This window comes from Pogoniulus pusillus, chromosome Z (assembly GCF_015220805.1).
Source record: "Pogoniulus pusillus isolate bPogPus1 chromosome Z, bPogPus1.pri, whole genome shotgun sequence".
Taxonomy (NCBI): domain Eukaryota; kingdom Metazoa; phylum Chordata; class Aves; order Piciformes; family Lybiidae; genus Pogoniulus; species Pogoniulus pusillus.
In genome coordinates this window covers 61,720,774-61,748,563 of record NC_087309.1, presented here as the reverse complement: position 1 = coordinate 61,748,563, position 27,790 = coordinate 61,720,774, and the positions used below count along the sequence as shown (strand labels likewise).

Sequence of the window (27,790 nt, the reverse complement as noted above, 5' to 3'; positions counted from 1 at the left end):
AAATTCATGCACAGTTGAGGATTTTGGGACTATCAGTTATATTGATAACCCTTTCCAGTTCTACTACCCAAAAGTATGAAGCCATAGAAATCTCCTCGCCCATTAAAAGGGTTCCAAGACAGAGTAATGCTGTGTTTAGAATGGTGCTAAATTAAGCAGAAGGCATTTCATGTGCTGTTCTGTAGATCTAACACACTAACTACCAGCATTACCACTTTACACTGCTGAGCTTTTCCTGCTCAGTTTGATGTTACCGTTCCAAAGACTTGACTAAAGAGGTTACATGAGCTTCCACTAGTCTGTGTTGGGCAGAATCAGTAGGTTGCTCATACTGTGCCATTGCTTTTTAGGGCTAACTTTCTGGCTTTGCTTATGCAGACAATGAGTTCTCTAGTGACTTCTTTCACCAAGGGAGCTTTGAGGATAGTAACGTTTAGCAGGAAAGGCAGTTCAGTGATGTTTATCTACAGTGAGCTCTGCAGTTTAGAAAACAAACATAAATCTATGACTTTCTAACATTTCTGATATCAGACCTCCGTATACCTTTGGGCACCTTTGAGTGCGCATGAGTATGTCATATGCACTTAGGCTGTTTTATCTTACTATATAAATGTGAAAATGTTTTGAAGTAGAAGCAGTGCAAGACTATCTATGGCTAATTACGGTGGTGTCACATACTCTTACAAATAATTTGACCCATGACAATTCTGTGCAGGTAGGAATGTGGCAGTAGATGTGTAAGAAGATTTGAAGGTGGAGTTGAGCAAGAAGTGAAGCATGATAACTGACCAAGTTCAGTGATGCTCTTTAATAAATTGAAATGGGTGACAATGAGAAGGTGAAAGTGAATGAACCCATTATATGTACTTGTAGTAGTTTGAAATGCAGTATGACTTAGACTGTTACTGTCAAATTCATGCATATAGCTCGACGGGAAATCTTACATTCACAAAGGGGCAGAATTTGATTTTGATGATGATGAGATTTTTTTCTTTTTCCATCAAAGTTTACATAGTGTTCTTGTTGTTACTCTTTAAAATAGTTGATAAATTTGTTTCTAAAAGTACTGGTACTGTAGAAAAATGTTGTTCATACTTGTTTACCTCTACCATTGTATTGTAGTACTTCAAGCTGCTATGCTGAACAAACAAAAGAATTGTACTCAGAGTATGGGAAAAAAAAAACCTAGGTCATTTTAATCAATTTCTTTCATGTTCCACACTGATAATTCATAACTTTATGTCATTAGAAATAGTAAATATACTTTTTAATATTGCATATTGGGATTTGAAATATTATAAGCAATGGTCTATTATGATGTTATTGGATAAGGAGGAGGCTTCTGCTGTGCCTATAAATCTGTTTTGCCATTACTACTTTGCAGGTAAACATTGCACCTTCTGTACATTCTACTGGCGAATTCTCCCAGCTTCTCCATTATGGTGTGACAGGGTCTTTGCCACACAATGAGTCATATTTGTTGGCTCAACAGAATGGCAGCCCAGCTAATGTTCTAGAAGCATCAGTGAGATCTGTTACCCCTCAGATCAATGGGAAATCCTGTAGTGATGACTTTGAGCAGCTGATCAAAAATATGTCCCAGGTGAGCGTGTAGTCTGGTAACCATGAACTGTGTCTCATCTTATCTGGAAGATTAAAATACATACGTGTTTGTTTAAAGGCCATTGATTTAGACTCTCACAGTTATTAAGCAAACCGGAGTTCACTTGCTAAATAAAACAAAAATAACCTTTTAATTTGAGAAGCAGTCGGTAAATGAGAAAACAGTTGGAAAAGTAGCCATGACGTTGTCACTGCTGAATTACTATCCTTAGCTGGGCAGCATGCCTATCATATATCAGCATGCTATTATCTTGCTGTGTTCATTGTAGGGTTGCTGCTCTGCGTATGAAGGAGATGCTTTATCTGAGCATGCTTTTACATGCATAACTAATGAAAGCTGATTCTGTGATTTGCTTGGAAATAGAATTGAAAGTTTCTTTTTGGCCTTGCTACACATTGTTCTGTGATATTACTGCGTTCTTCTGGTAGGCAGAAATGGTGTACAAGCCCCTTTCGTGGCTTGAGCTGAGAATGATCTGGCATTTGTTGTAGCATTTTTCTAATCAGACTGTAATAAAGCCAGACAAGAGAAGTCTCCCACTTTTCTTCTGAAGAGACTTCCACATAGTCTGACTTTTTTCTATCTGAAATTCATCCTCTTCTAGTTCTGTGTGAGAGTTGGCCTGTGCTCTTATAAAATTTTATAGACATATGTGCTAGTTCAGTCACTACTGAGCCTAAATATTGTATGTTTGGCTGTCATTTCCTACTTTCTTCCAGGTTGTAATAATCTTCTTAAATATATAATAATTGTCACTTTTCTGTAAGGTAGTGAGAAATTAGAACTGAACAGTTACGTTTCAGTTGTTAGCTAATATAGCTTTGTCAAACTGGACCTATCAAATTAGAAACTCACTTCCAGGTTGCTTAGCACAGTTGTGCGTTTCAGCATTATTAACATTTGTACCTTTTATGTTCATTCTGCCAAACAGGGTCGTCTCATTGAAACTATTGAGCTTATTAAACCTGCAGGCGGTGGTCTAGGCTTCAGTGTGGTAGGACTCAAGAGTGAAAATAGGGGAGAACTTGGAATATTTGTGCAAGAAATCCAGGAAGGAAGCGTGGCACATAGGTAAGATTACTACTGGAATATTTTACTGCACCAAGAGTTAATATGACACTGCATCTGGGTTGTGTTTATTCCTATTTTTGTGGTATAAGGGTGTGTTTCTCTCAATATTCTGAGCCATAAATCAGAGCAGATGTAAAATTTTGTCTCTGAAATTTCTGTAATGTTGGAACAAGGCAGTATATGATCTGCTTTGAATTTCTAGAAGTTTACAGGTGCAGTTTCTCTGTGATTTGTTTTATAATACTTCCTTTCCAACAGGGGAAAATGGAACTTAATGTTCTGTGTCATGGCTTTTAAACTTGAAATACAGTTTTTGCCATCCTTGAATGCACTGAAAAACAGTTTGGTGGGAAAAAAAGTTATAATTAACAGGGTTATTAAGTAGGGTACCACTGAACAGATTTGAAACACAACTTTTTAAGTCAGCTTTAAGCAAGATTTGACTTAAGAGTTGTTGGATTCTTAAAAAGAGATTTTCAGGTGATGTTACCAGAAACTCAGGAGATATGATAGCTTGCTGAAAATGTGTTTTAGGTTTTATAATCCTGATTCCACAAGAACTATTGTGGGAAAAAAATTGTTCTGTATGGGCAACCCAAGGAAGTGAAAAAACTCAGTGGTGAATGGCAGAAGCACTGGTTCACTGTAGACTTGTGGGGTGTATCAGTGTGTGTGGATTTGCTCATCAGGATCCTGGCCAGAGCTACTTTGTGCTGTACTCTCTATGTTCTGTGTGGCATCTGAGTCATCTCAGTGGTATTTCTCGCTGTGCTGCAGAGAGAAGTTATCTGATTATTTGTGCTTCATACACTGTCATTTTAATGGAAGGCAAAAGTGTGCCCTACGGAGTTTATTCAGTTACATGAAGTGGCATGCTCTATGACATTACACTCTCTTCAAGAGGTCTTGGCTTTCACTACTCTTACTCCATGGAGTTGAAACCTTTACTAAATTAGGCCTTGCCTGACTCCCTGGCAAGAGCAAAAACATAGCTGTTACAGAATTCTTACAGAATCATGAAATCACAGAAACATTCAAGTTGGAAAAGATGCTCAGGACCATCAGGTTCAACTGAGAAATCTACAAAGTTCACTCTTGAACCACATCCCCAAGCAGCACATCTAACTGACCTTTAAAGACATGCGGGGTTGATGACTCAACCACCTCCCTGGGCAGCCCATTCCAATGCTTGAACACAGATTTTTTTTCTGTGAAAAAAAGGTTCTTCTTAGTGTCCAGTCTAAATCTACGCAGTTGCAGCTTGAGGATGTTCACTCTTGTTCTGTTGCTAACTGCCTGTGAGACGAGATCAGTACCAGCCTGTCTACAGCATCCTTTCAGGTGGTTGCAGAGGATGATGTCTCCCCTCAGCCTCCTCTTTTTTAAGCTAAACAGCCTCAGCTCCTTCAGTTGCTTTTCATAAGAGTTATTCTCCAGGCCCTTGACCAGCTGTGCTAGTTTGAAGCAGGCTAGAATGTTTTGGTGAGAGAAAGTAGATAATTGGCTGTGAAAGGAAAACAATGGTGATGTCTCCTTCCCTCACAGTCTTGCTGAGAGGTATGGGAACAAGAAAGTAAACATTAGATAACACTTTTGCCATTTTTTCATTCACTTTCTGGCTGGCTTCGGACTGAGCTACATCTTCCTAACCTCACTGCCACTAACCTTGCTTCTTAACCTCTTGACTGAACTTCTTTTTTTCCTAGGACTGGGGTAAGGTTGAGAGGGGCAGGGTGAAGGCGCAGAGGTGGTTGAGAGCCCCTCCTGGGGACTCAGGTTTCTGGGAGGGGAGTTGTGTTTCTGTATTACTTTTAACTTGTATATTTCTGTATATAACTGTATAGACTGTAAATATCTGCTTGTATATTGTGCTAGCTGTAAATAAATAGCTTCATTTATATTCCCAGAGTCTGGCTGAGTTAACTGGGGTACTTTCTAAAGTGTGTGGGGGGTGGGTAGCACCTAAACCACCACACCAGCTTTGTTGCTCTCCTCTGCACTCATTGCAGCACCTCAATGTCTCTCTGGTACTGAGGTGCCCAAAACTGAACACAATACTTGAGTACGGCCTCACCAGTGCTTAGTACAAGGGGACAGTCAAATCCTTACTCCTGCTGGACACAGTAATAAGTCTTTGAGTGCACTCTGAAAACTATTTCAAATTCGCAAGTGACGTATTTCACGTTGAAGCTATATAGTGTTTGTCCTGAGTGCTGCTGAGTACCTTGGCTTCTACACTGTAGGTACTCAAAAAAACCCTCTTGCAGTAGGGATCCATATTTTTGTTGCTTGCTTTTGTTTCCAAAGCATTGTCTTTTACGGATGTTGAAGACAAGATTCAATTTTTAGTGGTTTATTCCAGAAGCAATTAAAGCAGTGCAGGAGGAAGAGGGCAACTGATCTGTATTGGCTTTGTGCAGTCTGTTTTAAGTAGATAATGGGGAGATCTCAGTGTGTAATTTTACAGTAGTGCTTCCTTTGTGAGAAAGTGAAGAGTTTTAATTTGTGCAGGGCTTTTTTCACACACACGCACACATCCTGCATTTGAAAGGGATCTGCTTTATTTACAGAGAGAGTGATTTCCCATTGGAATGGGCTGCCTGGGGAGGTGGTGGAGGCACCATCCCTGGAAGTTTTCAAGAAAAGACTGGATGAGGCACTTAATGCCATGGTCTAGCTGACTGGCTGGGGATGGGGGATAGGTTGGACTGGATGATCTTGGAGGTCTCTTCCAACCTGGTTGATTCTATGATTCTATGATACTTTCTGTTTCTGCCTCTTCTATTTTTCTCTTTTTTTCCCCTCTTGTTTTTATGGAAAACAATGTTGGGCTTGTTTTTTTTTTTTTTTTTTTTTTTAATCTCATCATATCTAGATGAGTTCCACTCCATTGTTTGGTGAATATTCAGATTGGGTGTGCTGAATGAAGTGTAACACTTGGACTGGTAAGCAAGCATCTCAAAGTCAAGAATAAACTTAAATTCCTGGGCTATAGTTTGGAGCAACTGAGATCTAATACACTTAGTCTTGCGTGGGGGTATAGGGAGAAGAAAGCTTGCTAGAGGGTGGTAGTAGCCAGGAGATAGTGACAGTGGGATTAGCTACAAAGGAGGTGATCATGAGGGTGCCACATCAGCTCCTTTCAGCAAAACTGCAGGGAGAGATTAAAAAGTAGGGGAAACAGAGAACAAATACTGGAAAACTGTCAAAATGCTGTCCTTTCTGTGGTGAGACTAATTTGTCTTTTCTTGTTTATTTTATTTTGTTTTACCTCTTCCCTGTTTACACATGCATGACAGAGATGGAAAGCTGAAGGAAGCAGATCAAATCCTTGCCATTAATGGACAAGCTCTTGATCAGACAATTACACATCAACAGGCTATCAGCATTCTACAGAAAGCAAAAGATAATGTTCATCTAGTTGTAGCCAGGGGCACTTCCCCTCAACTCACCAGTCCTGTAGTTTCTCGATCTCCATCTGCTGCTAGCACAGTTTCAGCCCATTCCAACCTGGTGAGTATACCCCAAATGTTTGTGTGTTCAGTTCCTCACAGTTTTTGAGGTTCTTCTATTTATCTTTGTTGTACCTGCTCCCATGCAGGATAGAAAATATTCAGGCTTGCTGTGGGGAAGTGTATCTTGGATATATTCCTGTCTGCCAAGTTCTGTGTGTCCAGCAAAGCAAATGCAGTGTTTACTTTATGAAGCTTTATTATGAGGTAGCAATAAATGAGATCCTTTTTTTTTTCTCTTTGCCTCATACTTGAGCAATAAGAAATTTTTGAAGCTTCGCAGTCTGATTTGCACAGTTGGCTGGATGGGTGCTTCTTTATTTCTCTGCTATCTATCAGTAGTGTGGCTCAAGTAAAGAAAGTCTGGCCTCACTATTCAGCTCGGGTTTGTACCAGAGAAATTCCAGCTGTTGTGGTATAAGCAATGTGTTGCTTAAATATTATGTAATCTTACACTTTAAAAAAGTCTTATATTTCCATCTTACTCCCACCTCCCTTTATTAAAAAACATACCTAAGAAAGAAGAGAAAATATTTTGCAAGTTTTCATACTTACATCATTTTTATAGTTGACAAGCTTGTGTTTATTCCCCTTAGATTCACTGGCAGCATGTGGAGACCGTTGAGTTGGTGAACGATGGCTCAGGTCTTGGATTTGGGATAGTGGGAGGAAAGTCAACTGGTGTGATCGTTAAAACCATTCTTCCAGGAGGGGTGGCTGATCAGGTAAATTCAACCTACCCTTCCATTTACCATTAAGTAAGGTGTGAATTTTCTCTTTATTTTTATAATCATGTTAAGCAGTGGTAACTTTTTTCTTCTAAGTGTTAAAAAGAGAGAGCTGGTGGTGAAAGTAGTCCTCAGTAAAGGTCTGTCTAGCACAGGAGATCTGCACATTTAAATGTAAAGGCTGGATTAGGCTTTAAATCACATTTTCAAACCTCTTACATTTTACATGTTTGATCTGTATGTGTTTGGATTTCTAATTCTTCATGAATATACTGATTGTAATCCAGGAGTCAGACACACCAAACACTTTATAGTTCTTCTCTGATTGCTAAGAAGAACTTCTGCTTCTTTCCACTGGACTCACTAAAGCTTGGAGTAGGCATACGGTTTCATTTATTTGTTTCAGGATGCAAGCTCTGCACCACCTGGAGGGTTTGTGTGAATTAAACTTGGTGATCACAGCTCATTTCCAGCCTGTCAATTGGACAAGTATCTAGAGCTGTGTTAATGATGATCAAGGATTGAATAGTTACAGAGACTGATCAGTCTTTTAACCACAAAAGTGGTGGCCTGACAACAGGGTCTGAAGGTGGCTGGACCTGATTTACTACTGCACAGTTTCCCTGAGCAGGTACATGGGTTATTTTTAGAGACTTGTCTCTAATTGGGGGTACTGATAGATAGTAAGCTGAAGATGAGCCAGCAGTGTGCCCAGGTGGCCAAGAGAGCCAATGGCATCCTGGCCTGCATCAGGAACAGTGTGGCCAGTAGGACAAGGGAGGTTATTCTTCCCCTGTACTCAGCACTGGTCAGACCACACCTTATGTACTGTGTCCAGTTCTGGGCCCCTCAATTCAAGAAAGATGTTGAGGTGCTGGAATATGTCCAGAGAAGGGCAACAAAGCTGGTGAGGGGCCTGGATCACAAATCCTATGAGGAGAGGTTGAGGGAGCTGGGCATGTTTAGCCTGGAGAAGAGGAGGCTCAGGGGTAATCTTATTACTATCTACAACTACCTGAAGGGAGGCTGTAGCCAGGTGGGGGTTGGCCTCTTCTCCCAGGTAACCAGCAATAGAACAAGGGGACACAGTCTCAAGTTGTGCTGGGGTAGGTATAGGCTGAATATTAGGAAGAAGTTCTTCACAGAGAGAGTGATCTGCCGTTGGAATGGGTGGTGGAGGCACCGTCCCTGGAGGTGTTCAAGAAAAGACTGGATGAGGCATTTAGTGCCATGGTCTAGTTGATTGGATAGGGCTGGGTGATAGGTTGGACTGGATGATCTTGGAGGTCTCTTCCAACCTGGTTGATTCTATGAATATAGGCCAAATTCATGTGAAGATTAAAGGTAAAGCCTTAGGAGAACAAAACAGTGTAAAGCAATATAAATATCTGGATAATAGTAAGAGAGAAAGGTCTTTTATTTTGAAGGTATGATTAATCCTGGTGAACAATTAAAGTTGAAGTGCAGAACTGAATGTACATTTGTATACTGTCTTTTAGAAGTGTGTTTGGAGTTGAAACCTTAAGTTCTCTAATCTACATGTAGTTCTTAAATAGTAGTAGGTAGTAACTGTAACTACATGCTTTTTGTCTCCTGTGCTGGTGACTTTTAATGTTACTAGGATACTGACTTCGCACCCCAAAAAAGTCACCTGTTTTGTGAGCCTTAAAAGTAGCTGCTGCTATGTGGTCTTCCTCTATTTGTATGGTATGTGGAAAAAAATGGTAATGTGTTAATAGATGTTATCCATTATTGTTTCTCTAGCATGGAAGATTGTGTAGTGGGGACCATATACTGAAAATTGGTGATACGGACCTAACTGGGATGAGCAGTGAGCAGGTGGCACAAGTTCTTAGACAGTGTGGAAATCGAGTGAAACTGGTAATTGCAAGAGGTCCTGTTGAGGACCCACCACCACCTGCAATCCCTCCAGATGCACCAGTACCCATCTCCACACCACAGAAGCAGGTGAACAACATTGAATGTACTTAACTCATGGCAAACTTTTATTTCAGACTTCCATTTATTTTAACTGCTGTTTGAATGTCTTTCACTCTTACATTGTCAAAGGGAGGATTTTCCTTCCCTGTGTCAGTGTTCTCAGCTAGTAGTCTAGGTGAATTTTAAGTATCATGAGTCCAAGGTACAGGGAACTATACTGGAGGCATTTTGGGGTCAAACCTTATAAGTCCTGATTATGACCTGAATAATTCTGGTTCTGGGTTGCTTGTGATTGTGCAGTAATACCTTGGAAAAAACTAAAGCCATGCAGTTTTTGTGTCAGACAGAGCAAGCTGTTTCTGTAGTGTTTTTCTGCATGTCTGTTCTTTTCCTCTCCAGGAACAATTTCTTTTTTCCATATCACTGCAGCCATCCATCAGACACTTCCTCCTTGTGCCGGCCAGCATACAGATAACTGCTTCTTTCCTGCATCACCTGGCATTATTCATTTGCTAGACATCTACCAAAAAAGTCAGCCGGCTGCTGCCCTTATTCCCCTGATGATGATTGCAGTCTCTGTACTGTTACTCCTTTGCAATTGTGAGCCACTTAAAATACGCTGTAAATATTATTCTATCCTGTCAGCTCAAAACCTATATAAAACAGGCCATTTGCATGTTTCTAGCAAAGCCTGATTTCATAGGAGCCAGGAACAGTAGTATTTTGTCACATTAAATTATGACCAGGTATATTTAAATGTGAATATGTGGAGTAAGTGAATGATAGAAGGTTTGAGCCTGCAATTAGATATACTTTATGCCTTACAAGAATTTTTGTTTTACTCCTCCTGGATTTTGTTGTTTTCCCTCTAGACCTTTTCAGGGTTTTTTTTGTTTCAGATAGGTCATTCTGGAAGAAAAAGAAACAAAACCAAACAAAAAACTCAAACCAAATCAAACAAAAAAAAGCTCCAAAAATCTTAATTTCTGTTTGATTGCCATTATTTTGCCTCTGCTCATTTCTGTACTATCTGTGCAGAACGTATGTTCATTCCCTCTTTCATAGCTGTGAGAGAAAGAAAATTAAACCTTAACATGGAGTCTTGTGAGACTAAGAGGAGAGACAGACTGACACATACGTGTTTCTACAGTATTCAGAGGCATGAAAACCTGTCAGTATTTTGGATAAAGTGATCAATATTTGGCCTGAATATTAGTTTCCATAAAGGCATTAGTCTTAAAAGGCAAGCTGAACTTGATATTTTCATCTGTATATATTTCTTAAGCATTTGCCTTTTGGAGGTTATATGGTGGATTGTTGAAGGCTGTGTCTGCTGCTGCAGTATTCATGGTATTTCTGATAATAAGAAGATAGTTTGAAACCACTAAGTGGCAAAATTTGCCACCTACCTCTCCATTTCCATCCTTTTCAATACCTTGTTTGTGGTACATCTCTCCTGTCAGGAGGCAGGCTATTTGTAAACTACCTTCGCCTGAACAAAGTCTTGTTCTTGGAGGAAGCACTCAGTTAATGGCACTCACTGATTTGTATCTGGAGTGAAGATGATGACACAAACAGCTTGATTTATCTATTTCCACCTCATAAGTATAGGGTGGATGAAGGCTTCATGATGCTTTTAAAGCTTTTAGTGAGAGAAGAGTGGCTTTCCAAAATGTATTGTAGATAGCTATCCTGAAAAAAGTCATGAGGTTACGGAAATTGGAGCAGTTTTCAGTGATATTACCAGCGGCCAAAATAATCCTGTATTATCAAGCTGAGACATAGTTAAAGCAGTAGAAATTTATTTTCCTTATGCTTGATTTTGGTTTTAGGTGGAGTTGTTCAGATAAAGAACATAAGTCAAGTTCTCTTTTGGCATGTAGCAATATAGCAATCCTATTATCTTTTTTTCTTTCTTTTTGGCACTTGTATACTTACATCTAGTTGAACTGGGTTTAGTTATTGTTTTCCTGGCTGCTGTCTTGGTGTTTTAAAAAGAATACCTACTTTTTGTCATGCAGAAGAGAGAGAATAAAAAGGACTACAGCATGATCTTGTTTGGTTGTTACAAATTTCCATTTAAAATATATGCATAATTATTGGTGTCCATATAAATGAAACTGAAGCCTTGTCTATGTGATCTTATATATATCAGCTGTGGAAGTGGCTGCTATGTATGTGGTTTCAGACAGCTGAAAAGTGTATTATTAAAAACAAACTTAATAGAAGTTGAAATGAAATTTGTAAGATTTTTTTCCTTTCAATATGAAAGCAGTATTGTTAAAAGAGGATTTTAATATGTATTGTGTACCATTAACAATAAATAAAATAATGAATTACCCAAAAATGTAATTGTTAAAATCCAGAAGGTTGTAGTAGATATGAGCAGAGATTGTCATAAACTAGTTGGAAGTTCAGTTGCTACTTTCTAAGCCACAATTTTGAAGTGTTTTAAAACCAAGGCCTGTAATTGCCTCACTAGTAATAGCATTTATTAAGTTTTGAACTTAGCATGCATATTAAAAAGTAGCTGTAATTATTGAGCAGGAGTTTAATAGAATACAAAATACAATTTTGAGAATTCTTTCTAATAACACAGAAGTCTAAGACTAGTTCTGAGAGATGTCTGAAGGATAGCAAGCTACATATTCTACTACTTAAGCACACATGGCTTGTGTAACTTACTGTACAAAAAGTTCATTGTTAAATTTGTTCAAAATTTTCCTATTACTGTACTAATCAAATAATGATTTTGTAGGCTAGAGGGTAATACTCCTGGGACTATAGGGTGGGCATGACTTGCTTTGCTTTACAGTGAGGAACATTATGTTTAGATTGTCTGCTGAACACTGTGTAAGAGCAGAAGAAAATCCAGTACTTAATTTTTGCATTTATGTCTGATTTTTACATGTTTATGATAGAGAATGTGATAGATCTTTAAAGAAAAAAAACTTCCTTTCTCATCCTGTTTTTCTTTTTAGGCAGATACTTCTGTTGATGGTTATGAAGATGGTGAGAAGTTCAATGTCGAACTAACTAAAAATAACCAGGGTTTAGGAATAACTATTGCTGGTTACATCGGAGACAAAGCATCAGGTAATGATCAATTCCTGCAGTTTACTGTACAGTCTGTTGAGTATAGTAGATAAGTATCAATGAATTTTAGTTTTGCTATGTCATCTCTTAAAAACCCTTTGCCATCTAAGTTCTTTCTAACGTTCATAACGACAAAGAAATCCTTTTTTTTTCTTTTGTGGTAAGGATTTTCAGATTAGAAGGGATAAGTTTTATTATGAAATGCCACCTCAGCATTTTAAAATAAATTTTTGTATTAACTCTTGGTTAAATTTTGTCCTTCTATGTTTTTTTCAAAACAATTCTAAAATAGATGGAGTGATTTTCATAAGAGCTAGCTGGGCTTTTCAAATGACATTTTCCATTTTTAAAGGTTCTTACAAGACAATAGTATTCTGAGTAGTTTTAGGGAAATACTGTAATTATTTTGTAAACAACATGTGTTGTTCTGCTCAACTGCACTAGATCAGGAGTTCTGCAGTGGCTTCCTTGGTGATCTCTTCATAATAAGTGTTTGTTCACCTCCAGGCTATTGCAGCCAATAAATAAATAATGTACAGTTGTGTATTTTTACTTTGTAATTTTTAGTACCTTTTCAGAAAAATGATGCAGGACTCTTATTTAGTCTCCGTGTGCGGTATTGCTGGGAAGAGATAGTTGTTGAATGTGCTGTGAAATCTCTCAGAATGCTGTTTGTTTGACTTTCATTCAAGTTTATTTTAGAAAAATGTGAATAGTTGTATCCCACAGTACTTTTTGTCTTTCAGAAAGTCTAAATGTTAAAAGGCTGTTCTGTAGGACAAGATGGTTACAGTTTGTCCAAGTCCACTTTATAGCATCTTCCTGTTTAATCTTTGAAAGGCATATTAAATTATGGAACAAACAGTAGAACTAACTCAGTTTTGTGACTTAACAGTTAACATGTTTGCTGTTAATTGTTCAGCAAAACTACCGGACAGCAATATCTGTGTCTGACTCTTTAATGAATGACAAATAACATATTGTCATGTTACTGTGTAGCAATTGCAAGATATAAAAACACTCAGAAACTAGTAAGAGTAGCCATTTAGATAATCACAAAACCTGTAAGAACAAAACTGAAGTAAACCCAGAAAGTCTTATTCTTCCTAAGCCTCAGTATAGTCATTACAAAAGAACACAGACCTCCTTCCTGGGAATTTTTTTCATGTTGAGACATTATAAAAGATGAGTGTCAAGTCTGCAAAGGCACTAAAGCATCTCACAGCTGTTAAATCCCATTCTGTAGTGGAGTATCTCCCCATCAGATATATTAAGTTATCAGAATTGGAACATTCATTGTGAGAAAGTAGATTCTGTTGAGATTTCTGATACCAGTGTTACAAGCCTATAACCTTCAGATGTTTGGCTCTTGCTAGTATTTTTAAAAATTTTATCCATACTATTAAAAATGTGCAGGTAGGAACTCCATAGATTTTCACTTTAATAAGTGTTTCAAATTCCAGCGTGTTTTTCCTGAAATGGATTTTCTCTTGTAAAATGTCCTTTCTGTAGGTTTTCTGAACATACAACCTTTTCTTCTGTTTCAAAATCAATAACTGTCTAAAATGGATTTGTTTTTTAAAATTCTTTTGTGTCCTTTTTCTTAACTGGATCAAATACTAACAGCTTTAGTTAAAAGCCAGTTTGAATGCTGGTTCTGCTTGATTATAATTTTCTGCATTTTGTGATCCAAGTATGCATTTTCATTAGCACAAGTACATATAAGTAAGCATAAGTACATACAAATACATAATTTACCAGGTTACTCCACTGAATTTTCTGTCCTGCAGTTTTAAATCTGAGTTAAGAGATACATTTTTTTTGTCAATGTTGGTTTCAACATGTAGATTAAAATAAGTTAGACTACTTCATCTTCTGCAGCAAGAACTGAAAACACTGACATTTTAACATTTTGAATGAAGTCTGGTCCAGTGCAACCTGACATTAGTCAGACTCGTTCTTTAGGAAAAAACCCAAAACACAAATGTATGTTTTACTTAAACCATACACTTTTGTGATTCTTTCCTTATCTCACCTGGAGATTGTGTTTTCTTTCTTTTTCTCCATTTGACTGATGGGATTAGTTGGAGATTGTAGTATTATTTGAATCATTTTAAATAAATCAGTTTATCTGTTTCTTCATCTCAGAGCCTTCTGGAATCTTTGTGAAAAGCATTACAAAAGGCAGTGCTGTTGAACACGATGGCAGAATCCATGTGGGAGATCAAATTATAGTTGTAAGTAAATAGAGAAAGAAGACAGATGTGTCTGCAAAACTCTACATCTTTAAGTTAGAAGAAATGCTTATATAGTACTTGTTTAAAAAAGTAAAGGGTTTAAATTCTGAGTCCTTTTTTGGCTAAGTATTGATCTCTTTACCTGTATGTAACTTGTGCATTTTAAGAAAATCTGTGTTCATCGTGTGTATCTTATCAATATGAGCTTCAGAAACTCTTAATAAAGGCAGATTATTTTTAAAAGTATGGCATTAAATTTTAAATATTTAAGGAAAGAGGATATATTCATGCACACAGTGTTGATTATGTGGTACAAATTAGGTCACGAATGCAAAAAATCCATGTTTTTATGGTTGTCTGTCTCTGTCCTTGCAATGTGTGAAGGCATCAATAAGAACAAGTTGTAGTCTCCCTCAAAGTAAAATGTGCTCTTGTGTTTGTTACATAGAAATATAGGTAGGTTTTACAATTATTTAAATCTTGAATAGAAATGGCTAAAGTTATTTATTCCGAAGCTTCTTCTTTTTTTCCCTCTTTATTGTATATGTAGAAGGAGAGAAATATTTGGGTGACCTTGGAGGAAACAAAAAGTAAACAACAGACAAAACCAAAACATTTTAAAATATGTTTTGCTTAAGTGTCAAGTTAAAAAAAACCCAAACAACTCCATCTTATTTTTGGTAACTTTATATTTGGAAGACTGCCAGAGGTGGAAGAAGTTCAGGGAAGGGAGCATAAGGGTTAAAGGCCATAGGGAAGTCTGTCTTAATACAGGAGGAATTAAAATAGTGAACTATGTGTTATGCATATAGACTGAAATGACTGCAGAGATCAAGGAGAAAGAATAGGATAATATGGAGTTTGCAGGGAAAATAAAAAGTGGTAGTTACTAAGGATAGTGGGATGACACTGTCCCCCACAGCAAACTGCTGGCTAAGCTGTCAGCCCATGGCTTGGATGGCAATATTCTGTGCTGGTTTAGGAACTGGCTGGAGGGCCAGACCCAGAGAGTGGTGGTGAATGGTGCCACATCCAGCTGGCAGCCAGTCACTAGCGGTGTCCCTCAGGGATCAGTGCTGGGCCCCATCCTCTTTAACATCTTCATAGATAATCTGGATGAGGGCATCGAGTCAGTCATCAGCAAGTTTGCAGATGACACTAAGCTGGGGGCAGATGTGACTGGGTTGGAGGGCAGAAGGGCTCTGCAGTGGGACCTTGACCGCCTGTACAGATGGGCAGAGTCCAATGGGATGGGGTTCAATAGCTCCAAGTGCCAGGTGCTGCACTTTGGCCACAACAACCCCATGCAGAGATACAGGCTGGGGTCGGAGTGGCTGGAGAGCAGCCAGACAGAGAGGGATCTGGGGGTGCTGATTGATACCCACCTGAACATGAGCCAGCAGTGTGCCCAGGTGGCCAAGAGAAACAGTGGCATCCTGGCCTGCATCAGGAATGGTGTGGTCAGCAGGAGCAGGGAGGTCATTCTGCCCCTGTACTCTGCACTGGTTAGACCACACCTCGAGTACTGTGTTCAGTTCTGGGGCCCCCAGTTTAGGAGGGACATTGAGAAGCTTGAGTGTGTCCAGAGAAGGGCAACGAGGCTGGTGAGAGGCCTCGAGCACAAGCCCTATGAGGAGAGGCTGAGGGAGCTGGGATTGTTTAGCCTGGAGAAGAGGAGGCTCAGGGGTGACCTTATTGCTGTCTACAACTACCTGAGGGGTGGTAGTGGCCAGGAGGAGGTTGCTCTCTTCTCTCAGGTGGCCAGCGCCAGAACAAGAGGACACAGCCTCAGGCTGTGCCAGGGGAAATTTATGCTTGAGGTGAGGAGAAAGTTCTTCACTGAGAGAGTGATTGGCTACTGGAATGGGCTGTCTGGGGAGTTGGTGGAGTCGCCGTCCCTGGAGCTGTTGAAGGCAAGATTGGACGTGGCACTTGGTGCCATGGTCTAGCCTTGAGCTCTGTGGTAAAGGGTTGGACTTGATGTTCTGTGAGGTCTCTTCGAACCCTGATGATACTGTGATACTATGAAATAAAGCAATTCCAAACTCTTGAGAGCAAACCCCTCAGATAATAAGGTAATGGGTTAGTGTCCAGCAGAAGTGGCCAAAATATTTTTCATGAAAATATTGAAGTAGGCTGGTTGGGTGAGACATCTTTGTATTGGGAAATTGAGCTTCATTGTGTTCAATAGTAGACTCCACTGTGTCTGAGGTTACTTGGCCTCAGAACAGCTGCGTGCTGTAGTTCTTTCTACCGCACTAGAATGTGTCTCTCTTTACCTTCCTCTCCTCTGATTTCCTGACCATGTCTCGACTTACTCAGCTGGTATTTCCTTCTAACAGGCGGAGATGGCTCATGCGGTTGAGCAGCCATGCTGTGCTGTATCCTGTCCCTCCCTGCAGAGCAGATGTGCCTGGCCCACTGTGGTGGGCACCCGAAGTACTTCTCCCCATTTAGCTGCAGTACTGGTTGTTACCTAGCCAATGAAGGTGCTAAGAGTGTCCAATGCCATAAAATCATTCGTGTTTTTTTGTTTCTGTCCTTCTGCTTTCTTTGTTCTCAGGCTAACAGCTGCTGAGAACTCACCATATTCACAGTATCACAGTATCACAGTATCACCAAGGTTGGAAGAGACCTCACAGATCATCAAGTCCAACCCTTTACCACAGTGCCCAAGGCTAGACCATGGCACCAAGTGCCACATCCAACCTTGCCTTGAACTGCCCCAGGGACGACGACTCCACCACCTCCCCAGGCAGCCCATTCCAGTGCCTAATGACTCTCTCAGTGAAGAACTTTCTCCTCACCTCGAGCCGAAATTTCCCCTGGCGCAGCCTGAGGCTGTGTCCTCTTGTTCTGGAGCTGGCCACCTGAGAGAAGAGAGCAACCTCCTCCTGGCCACAACCGCCCCTCAGGTAGTTGTAGACAGCAATAAGGTCACCCCTGAGCCTCCTCTTCTCCAGGCTAAACAACCCCAGCTCCCTAAGCCTCTCCTCGTAGGGCTTGTGCTCAAGGCCTCTCACCAGCCTCGTCGCCCTTCTCTGGACACGCTCAAGCATCTCAGTGTCCTTCCTAAACTGGGGGGCCCAGAACTGAACGCAGTACTCGAGGTGTGGTCTGACCAGTGCAGAGTACAGGGGCAGAATGACCTCCCTGCTCCTGCTGACCACACCACTCCTGATACAAGCCAGGATGCCACTGGCTCTCTTGGCCACCTGGGCACACTGCTGGCTCATGTTCAGGCGGGTATCAATCAGTACCCCCAGATCCCTCTCTGTCTGGCTGCTCTCCAGCCACTCCGACCCCAGCCTGTATCTCTGCATGGGGTTGCTGTGGCCAAAGTGCAGCACCCTGCACTTTGAGCTATTGAACCCCATCCCATTGGCCTCTGCCCATCTGTGCAGGCGGTCAAGGTCCCGCTGCAGAGCCCTTCTGCCCTCCAGCTCAGTCACATCTGCCCCCAGCTTAGTGTCATCTGCAAACTTGCTGATGACTGACTCGATGCCCTCATCCAGATCATCTATGAAGATGTTAAAGAGGATGGGGCCCAGCACTGATCCCTGAGGGACACCACTAGTGACTGGCCGCCAGCTGGATGTGGCACCATTCACCACCACTCTCTGGGTCCGGCCCTCCAGCCAGTTCCTAACCCAGCACAGAGTGTTACCATCCAAGCCGCGGGTTGACAGCTTAGCCAGCAGTTTGCTGTGGGGGACAGTGTCAAAGGCCTTGCTGAAGTCCAGATAGACCACATCCACAGGCCTCCCCACATCCACCAAGCGGGTCACCTGATCATAGAAGGAGATCAGGTTAGAAAGGCAGGATCTGCCCTTCCTAAACCCATGCTGGCTGGACCTGAGATCTTTGCCATCCCTCAGGTGCGCAGTTATTGGCCCCAAGAGAACCTGCTCCATCAGTTTCCCTGGCACTGAGGTCAGGCTGACGGGTCTGTAGTTCCCAGGTTCCTCCATCCGACCCTTTTTGTGGATGGGGACCACGTTGGCCATTTTCCAGTCTCCTGGAACCTCTCCGGTGAGCCAGGACTGCTGGAAAATGATGGAGAGTGGCTTGGCCAGCTCAGCTGCCAGCTCTCTCAGCACCCTGGGATGGATCCCATCTGGTCCCATGGACTTGTGGGTGTCCAGATGGCTCAGCAGGTCCTGAACTAATTCCTCATGAATTTCCAGGGGAACACACTGCTCCCCGACCCCATCCCCCAGTTTAAGAGGCCATTTGCATCCTCCTCCTCTCTCCTTACTGTTGAAAACTGAGGCAAAGAAGGCATTCAGGACCTCTGCCTTTGCTTCATCATCAGTTATAGTGTTCCCCTCCTGGTCCAGTAAGGAGTGGAGGGTCTTCTTGCCCTTCCTTTTAGCATTGATAAATTTATAAAAGTGTTTTTTGTTAAATTTCACGGAAGTGGCCAGCCTAAGTTCTAGCTGAGCCTTAGCCTCTCTAATTTTTCTCCTACATAGTCTGGCTACCTCCTTAAACACATCAGGAGAAGCCTTCCCCTCCTTCCAGAGGCGATACACCCTCTTTTTCTCCCCCACTTCCTTCAGGAGCTCTTTGCTCATCCAGGCTGGTCGCCTCCCCCTGCGGCTCATCTTTCGGCATGTGGGAACTGCCAGTTCCTGTGCCTTCAAGAGCTCCTGTTTAAAGTAAGTCCAACCATCCTGGACCCCTTTGTTCTCAAGAACTGCTGCCCAGGGGACATTGGAAATAAGTTCCTTGAGCAAATTGAAGTTTGCCCTCCTAAAGTCCAAGGTGTAGGTTTTGTTGAGGTGCCTCCCTACCTCCCTGTATATTGAAAACTCCACTAACTCGTGGTCGCTACACCCTAGGCAGTCTTTTGCACTGGACATCTGGTTTATTTTGTTTGTTTGTTTTCTGATTGGTGTCTTGTGGACTGAAAAGCTGCTTAATTTTGCAGGTGGATGGAACAAATCTTCAAGGTTTTACTAACCAGCAAGCCGTTGATGTGTTGCGGCACACGGGACAAACAGTTCGGCTCACTTTGATCAGAAGAGGGCTTAAGCAGGAAAATCAGATTCAGCCCCAGGAATACTTCAGTACTTCTGCTGAAAAGGACTTAGTATTCCAAACAATAGATAGTAGCACAGCTAAAGGTAATGAAAACTGCCTTTGCTTTAAAGTTGGCTTGAAACATTTTTCTTCTTGGAGTGTAAATAAAATGGGGCAGATTAATTCTGTGTAGGTATTACTGATGGCAGAGCTGTTATACATGAGGGGACTTTCTGGTTTGATTAAGCTTTGAGACACAGTGGTATTATTTACTGTATTGTCAAGTGAGTGATGAAAGCTCTGCACTGCATTGCACTTGTGGCTGAATTGCTTCAAGACTTTGAGCCTGTAAATCTCCAAATGGCAAGAAGGCAGTGAACATTTTATCTGTGTTCAAGGGTGAGTGCTGTATTCAAGAGCAATAAAAGTGATGCCCACCACAATGAGCAAAAGCAGGTCTTGGTCCCTTTTGCTCTTGTGTGTCAGTGTCAAAATCTGGAGGCTTGAAAGGAGCAGGCCATATCTGTAAGTTATTAATAATTGCTAGGGTGTTAATTATATATGTGTACAAAGTTCAGATGCCAATAACCAATATTAATTTTGTTGTTGATGAGATTAGTGAAGCTTATATTACACTGTGGAAATCTTCAATTATATGTGCCAGATCTTTAAAGTCAGTGTGTTTGAAAAAATACTTGCACAGAGTCTGGATACAGAAACAATTTTGATTTTTTTTTTTTGCTACTTTTGTTATAAGTTGATGTTAGCAAAAATATATCACAACTGGTAGACAGTCATAATCCCCACCTCTCACAAGATTTTGAAAGACTCAGTAGTACATTAGTGTATGCCATCTTCTCATTTCTGTCTTTAGTGAAAAATACAGAGGAAATGTTCAGAAATCACCCTTTTTTCAGCCGAGAGAGACAAAAACCCCAACAACATGCCTAACACAGCTCTGTAGAAGGGGGGGCTTTCTGTAAGTGAAGTATTTTTCAACTAAGCAGGTCTCCCAAGTCTAGAATTTTCATTTTTCGGTGTCAGCTTCCTGATTTCACAGAGGAAAAAAAAGGAAGTTAAAAAAGACAGTACAGGACTAATAAAGAATATTATATGGTTTGTAGTAGTTTTTCCTTCAGTGATAGAAATTCAGCTACTCGTGGTTACTTCATAGAAAAATACTCTGAAGAAGGCAAAGAAGGCAGATGAAATGGAAAATAAAATGTCTTTAAAATATGGCATTTCTTCTGGGTCTCTCATGTCAGATTGTGTTTGCCAAATGAATCCTGTGAAGTCCACTGGAAGAAACTGTCAGTGCTCTCGTGCATATCTATGAGTTTGGTGAATAGTTTAACACATAAAATTGCTGAAAGGGTGATTTCTTCTTCTTTTTCCAGATAACAGGGAAACAGAACAGGGATCTCCATCATTGCCATGTAGTGCCAGCATGGTAAATACCGGAGAGAACGTGAAGCAACAAGAAACAGGTTCTCAAGATCTAATATTTTATTCTGTGAAAATACTCTTGGATGTGCTTACACAAAGATCAGATGTGTTGTGTTCTTTTCCGTCTTCTGTTTGTTATGTAGCTGAAGTGTAGCTAGAACGTAATTGTACTTGTAGGCATGTAGTATTGTGTGGTGTAAGATCATTGAGTACTGTATATGAAAATAGTTGTGTCTAAGATGCCACGTAAAGAAGTCTGCTTTTGCTACACACTCAGCCTTCTTTTTAGTCAGTCTCTGTTTCTACTCTTTTCAGTCTATCTATGTATTAATTTCCATTCTCATTCCCCAGCATGCCTTACCTTTCCAACTGCCTGCATCAGCCCAGCTGCAGTTCCAGATAAACTTCCTTTTCGCAGATTCCTAAGACTGCATTCATTTTAATCTGTGTTCTCTGATAATGTTTGAAATTCGGTTAGTTCTAGTGCACTGATACACTCTGACATTTCCCATACTGAAAGTGAGTGAGAATCAAGAACTTAAAATTGCAACAAAGTTTCTAGGCTTCACCTGTGGCAGATAGTCAAATCTGAAGAGCTCTATGCACACTGTAGGTACAGCACAGTCCCATGGACCTTTACAACACAGAGTGTTGTTAAATAGTATGGGTTTGCTGGCTACTGAATCTGAATACAGCTTTTTGTTGTTTCCTGTGCTAAACTGTCCTAAAGAAGCAAGGAAAAGGAGCAGGAGAAACACATTTCTCTGTCTTCTTCAGCTTACAGATAAAATTAAGAGCTGCTGCAATTTACTGCCTGAACTATCATGGTTATTTTCCACAGCATTGTTACTTTTTTCCCCTTCTTCCTTTTCAATGCCATTGCTGCTCTTAGAATTTTTTTCTCATCATATGTGTGGACATTAAGTGAATCTAAGAGCCCCCTACCTCCCCTCCCCCAAAAAAAAGCACCAACAAAAAAGGAAACAAAACAAAAGAAACAAGAAAAAGAGATTGGACTTTCATTTTCTCACTGCCCCACAGGGTCTGTAGTTTAAACAAAAAATGCAGTTGTGCTCATAACTTTCAAAATGCAAACCCTCCAGATTCACTTTGAAATCTGTCCTGTAAAATACAATCTGTCCGAAAGAATCAGGATGTACTGCCACTTATGTAAGTATTTAGGTCATCCTCATCAGTAAGTCTGATCTGCTTACATACAATCTGATTTAACAAATACCTGAAACATGCCTGTTAACTTTTTGTTTTGATTAGTGCTCCTTGTCTTGTTAAGTCACTTTAAATTCACTTAACGCTGAGACTAATTGTGTCCTTTCTTCCCAGACATATACTGAACATTTTGACTGAACTTACTGTCTTTCAATGTAAGCAGTTAGTTTTGTGGGATGGGTTCTAATACTATTTTGCAAGGTTTTCCTTTGATGAGATAATGAGTTTACAGTCATATTTAGGAGAAGTCCAGTGTCATGGATGATGTGTGGCCCACATACTTTATCTGTGGTAGGAATAGACAGAATGTTTTACTTTTTGTCTCAGTAATATCATACGTAACTTTTAGATTTCCAGTTAAATACTGCAGAAGAAGCAGCTCCAAAGGCAAAATGGCAGAGGATTATGGGTTCCAATTATGAAATAGTGGTAGGTAAACTTTGATTACTATTATTAAATGGCCTTTCATTTGTCTACCTGTTATGTTGCTAACATACACACAGAGATATGTCTGTGTTGTATTTGCTTCTTTATTTGTAAAAACTGTATGTATGTTCCTTGATCTGTTGATACTGCTTATTCTGATTGCAATTTGAATTCTGAATGTGTTTTCCTCTATTGATTATAGTAAAATAATCACAGTCACACTCCCTGTGAGTATTGTTTCACAGGTTTCCTAGCTTCTAAGAGAATAAATATGTACTAAGAGAAAAAAATATAAGTAGTTAGAGGTCCTTTCATTAGCTAGAACTTGAAGTAATTGGTTGAACTTTCCTACCCATATTGCATACTGAGTGTATTGTTTGATATAATTATCTAAAGAATGCATAGTACATTTACTGTAAATACATCTGAAAATCAGTATCTGAGTTTAGAATGTGCTTCAGTGTCATAAGTCAGAGCTGGAGTCTCTGCAAAAGTGCGTATTATGAGATGTATTGTTGTCTTCTTGCCTTGATTTGAACATGTATAGTTACCACTTGTTTATCCTGCAGTAGTATGTGGTCAGTTTCAATTTTTACCTGATTGTTAGGTTTATTTATCTGACAGGCTTCTTTTTCACCTGACCATTTTTTATCTGACTGGTTGTTACTCATCACAGTATTTCTGCTTTTTCAGTTCTGCAATATTGACCTCACTATTTGTAAATTGAAATGGAAATTAACAGATATGGCTGTGAATGTGTCAAAAGTAACCATGTCTTAATCTCATTTTAGGTGGCTGTAGTTAACAAATTTAGTGAAAGCAGCGGGTTAGGGATAAGCCTTGAGGCTTCAGTGGGACATCATTTCATCAGATCTATCTTACCAGAAGGGCCAGTTGGACGAAGTGGCAGGCTGTTCAGTGGAGATGAGTTGCTGGAAGTAAGAAAAAATACTGCTTTATCGTAGTCTTCTTCAGAAAGAATTATGAACAGTGACTTGCTTCTCAGAGGTTTTGACTTTGGGAGTGCACCATATGTGCAGTATATGTAACATATACTAGTTGTAATCAGAAGTGCTTGAGCAGTCACTTTGTGTGTACTTAGACATACTTATGTGAACGCTTAAATGCAGTTCTCAGCTTATAGCTGATTTGTCCAACTCAAGGACCGCAAAAAAAAAAGTACCTAGCACAAGCATTAACATTTAATAAGAATATTCCTACTTAGTGAAGATAATAAAGACCTATTTACTTTTATAAATAGTTTTATTAGAAATAATGTGTTGATTTGGTTGACATGAATGTAATAAATGTGACTGGACAGTGTGTGGGGTTTGTAGAGTGTCATGCAGTTTATAGGGCTATCTGTAAAGCATACATGCGCGCTGATTCTGAACATCAAATTGAGTAGAAGTTATGGGCTGACATTTTCCATTTGCCTGGTTGGTTGGTTGGTATGTTTGAGTTTTCTGTTTTGTTGTTGTTGTTAGATTTTTTTTGTTTGTTTTTCCAACTTTTAAAAATGTGATTAATGTCTGTTCTTTTAATCAGTTTTTGTTCATTGTACTTCTGTATACTGTGTGTATTTCTAAACATTGTACCTTCTTCATTTACTGAGGTGAATGACATCTCTTTGCTTGGAGAAAACCACAAGGATGTCGTCAATATCTTGAAAGAACTTCCTATTAAGGTGACAATGGTGTGCTGTCGTCCAGTTGCTCCCTCCATCGCTCAGCCAGAAGTCCTGGAGAGTATAAGTCTATCTGAGGTTCAGCTCACAGAAAAGGTATTTTGTCTTTAAAAAAAATCAGTGAGAAAATAACTGTTTCCTTTAAAAAAACCCACAGCAATATACAAAGTTCTTGTGTAAGATTGGAAGTATGTTTTAATATATTGTATGTTAATATTTAATATATTATGTATTTAATATACTTGGAATCAGTAAGTAGAAAAAGGTAAATTAAGCCCATCATTTGTACTTTGGGTCACCAGAACATGCCAGCCCTGTCCACCTAAGGTAAAGGTTGTGAGCTGTGGTAGTATGGCAAACTGAACTGTATTTTCTTTAGAATCTGAATATATTAATCTGGTTTTGAAGTTTTCCTTTCTGGTTTGTATTGTTCATGTATGCACTAGCAGAGATATTTCAGTCACTCAATAGTGCAAAGCTGTAGGCAGTCTGATGTGCTGAGCTGAAGTAGGAATGTCTTCAGTATAGCATAGAAAGGAAAAGCATTTATATAAAGAGGGATGCATTTTTGTTCCTCAGTTCTTGTCAAGGCACCAAATTCAGCTTATAGGTACTAATCTTTTCTATGAAAACAGGGGAACTGAAGAAGATATGTGGATGCGTGAATGTGTGTTGTGTTTTCTTCTTCTAAATTAATCTTTTTAAGTGCTACTATGTAGTATGTTTTTTAGATCAAGGCATGGTTTTAGACTTATCATTTAACAGGCATTTCCTATCTATTTGGGTATGTGTGCTGTGGAAGTTTTCTGAAGGTTTTTAGTTTGACAGAAATTCTATTTTGAAATACATTTTCCAGTGAGCACTTTCATATAGTTCCAGCATAGCTATTTTGTTACAAGGATACATGAAATTCTGTGCTAAGTTTATCAGACATGTTAACTCTTTTGAATGCTTGCATTACTTAGCTTTTATCTTTGTGAGCAGAGTTTTGTCAAAAATATTTGCAATGTATTGGTGAATATTCACTGCTTATTTCAGGCTCACATAGATCTTGGATTCATTGGCTCCTCAGAAATAGAGGGAACAGCTTTGGAAATAGCTGATGAGAGTCAGTGTATGGAAGAGGTTAAAAGTTCTGCTTTGGCAATGTGGGAAACAGAAGTACAACACATTGATCTAGAGAAAGGGAGTATGGGACTTGGATTTAGCATATTGGACTACCAGGTAAGTTCTGCACTTCTGTTTTTGGATAAAGGAAAAAAATACTTTGTATTATTTGGATCTCAAAATATGAGATCCCTGTGTGCAAAGATGTATTTTAAGGGTAAACGTTAGTGGAAACCAAGAAGCATAGTGAAGGATTAATAGAATCCTAGAATTACTGAGTCTAGAGTAGACCTCTGAGATCATCATTCCAGCCTTACCTTACCTTACACCACCACATTGACTAGACCATGTCACCAAGTGACACAACCAGTATTTCCTTAAACACCTCCAGGTATGGCAACTCCACCACTTCTCTGAGCAGTCCATTCCAATATGTAATTCCATGAGGAAGTGCTTTTTAATATCCAGCCTAAATCTCCCTTCACACAGCTGCAGGCCGTGTCCTCTTGCCACAGGTTGCCTGGGACCCCCACTTACTACAGCTTCCCTGCAGGCCATTGTAGAGTGTGATAAGGTTCCCACTGAGTCTCCTCCAGTCTAAACAACCCCAGCTCTGTCAGCCTCTCCTCATAAGACTTTCTGTCCAGTCCTTTCACCAGTCTTGTTGCTGTCCTCTGGACCCACTCCATCATGTCAATATATTTCTTGAAGTGAGTGCCCTAGAACTCGGCACAGTACTTGAGGTGAGACCTCACCAGCACTGAGTACAGGGGCAGAATTACATCCCTAGTCCTACTGGCCACAGCCACACTATTCCGGATACAAGTCAAAACGCTATTAGCTTTCCGTGCCACTTGGGCATACTGCTGGCTCATGTTCAGCCAGTTGTCACCCAGCGTTCCTAGGTCCCTCTCTGCCAGGACACTCTCCAGTCACTTGTCCCCCAGTCTGTAGTGCTGCATGGGGTTATTGTTCACACCTTGCACACCTGTTTTAGTGCTGTCATCCAGCATTGGAGATAAGCTGTGGCATTCCCTGCAGCTAGGGAACTGGACAGCTGCATGCTTCTGTGACAGTGTTGTCTGGTTTGCTATGTCCTTTTTGGAAGAGGTTACCACTTGTGCAGTCTTTACCTGTTTGCCTGCTTCTGTTTGCCAAACAAGGGAAACCAAAACAACAAACCTGCCCACACCAATGGCCATGCACTCCCAGCTGTCTGACCATACCTCTTCCCCTGTGTGCCCTGCTCACTGCATTTCAGTGAGTGAGAAGGCTGGTGCTTTGCTGCTCAAGATCTGAGCTCTGCTTCAGCTCGTTTAAATCTCTTGTAGTTTCCCCTGCAATGACCCCCACCATGTTACCCTCTCAGGTACACACGCAAGAGATGCCAAGGCGCACTGGGACTCTCCTCTGCCTGCCTTGGGCTGTCTGTCTTCAGGGACCCCCTGTTCTCTTCTGGAAGCCACTGTGCATTGCCACTGAGCTTGCTGGTACTGATGTCACTGCCTCCTCTCTGAATGTCACTAGCTATATTGCTTAATCTTCTTTCTGTATCAAGACTGTGGGTTTTAATGATAATAGTAATACTGGTCTGGCAAAACAGATAATCTGCAATATATCGAGGTCTTCAGAAAACTCATCTTTTAGTGACCCAGTGGCAGAGAACGATGTTGTGAGAATATTTGGGCATTTAGCCATGTATTTTGCACCTCCAGTGAGGTACTTAGGGTATGATCCAATAAAAGACTTAAGTGCTTAAAGCAGGATTTACTAAAATCCCAAACTCCAATTCTGAAATCCTTTTTTTTCAGCTGCTGTCTGTCCAGGATGTGCCTAAATGCCTCCATTCATTTAGTGTTTAACTTCAAAGTTCCTGGGTATCTTAAGCAGGACTCCTGATGTGTGCCATTAAACAGCTCAATGCCTGTCTTCTGCCTGTTCTTGGTCAGGACCCCAAAGCAAATGTTCTTCTTGTTCCCAGTTATCACAATGGACAGTTTTTTATCTGACTTCAAGTAATTTCTCCTCGCATAGGTCAGTGTAGACTTTGCCCAGCTGTAGTACTGCAGGACCCAATCTTCTCCCAGGCCTCTGCTCAGTCTTGTCCATAAAAGTATGAATTTTCATCTGAAGGTCACTTCCAGGTGCTAATTATTACCACAGGGAACTGCTTAGAATTAACCTGTGCCTCAGTAGTGCTTTGCACTTGCATGCTGATAAAGGTGACATTAGTGTAATTTAATAATCTGAAGGAGTATTAGACTTATACTACGGAGCTGATTTTTTTTTCAGTAAAATCTGTCATGCGGTGTCATCTAAAGTGGCTGTGCATACATATGGTGTTAATGTAGTGAGCATTATGTTCAGCGATGCTCATGGGTTATTAAAAGCTCATGCATAAAAATTAGCCTCTCAAGACTTAAATGTTTTTCTTCCCTTTATTTTACTAGGATCCTGTTGATCCAGCAAACACTGTAATTGTGATTCGCTCATTAGTTCCTGGGGGTGTGGCTGAGCAAGATGGTAGACTTCTTCCTGGAGATCGTCTTATGTTTGTCAATAATATTAACTTGGAAAATGGCAGCCTCGAAGAAGCAGTACAGGCACTGAAAGGAGCCCCAACAGGAACAGTTAAGATAGGAGTTGCCAAACCACTACCTGTA

At 40.3% G+C, this 27,790-nt stretch overlaps 1 protein-coding gene across 20 annotated transcripts in view; it reads left to right on the top strand.

Annotated features, from left to right (window-relative positions):
* The window catches only part of MPDZ (multiple PDZ domain crumbs cell polarity complex component), a 111,464-nt gene that overhangs the window by 20,560 nt on the left and 63,114 nt on the right, over positions 1–27,790 (top strand). For 19 of the 20 annotated variants that reach the window (XM_064140571.1, XM_064140565.1, XM_064140567.1 and 16 more), the window contains 14 exons: positions 1,385–1,603; positions 2,556–2,695; positions 5,995–6,208; positions 6,804–6,932; positions 8,700–8,903; positions 11,858–11,972; positions 14,121–14,209; positions 19,143–19,338; positions 20,632–20,721; positions 22,257–22,336; positions 23,125–23,271; positions 23,949–24,116; positions 25,059–25,244; positions 27,578–27,787. In XM_064140571.1, the coding sequence (XP_063996641.1) occupies positions 1,385–1,603; positions 2,556–2,695; positions 5,995–6,208; positions 6,804–6,932; positions 8,700–8,903; positions 11,858–11,972; positions 14,121–14,209; positions 19,143–19,338; positions 20,632–20,721; positions 22,257–22,336; positions 23,125–23,271; positions 23,949–24,116; positions 25,059–25,244; positions 27,578–27,787 (2,187 nt within the window). The remainder of the gene's footprint in view (positions 1–1,384; positions 1,604–2,555; positions 2,696–5,994; positions 6,209–6,803; positions 6,933–8,699; positions 8,904–11,857; positions 11,973–14,120; positions 14,210–19,142; positions 19,339–20,631; positions 20,722–22,256; positions 22,337–23,124; positions 23,272–23,948; positions 24,117–25,058; positions 25,245–27,577; positions 27,788–27,790) is intronic. The other variant, XM_064140573.1, reaches the window with a different exon arrangement.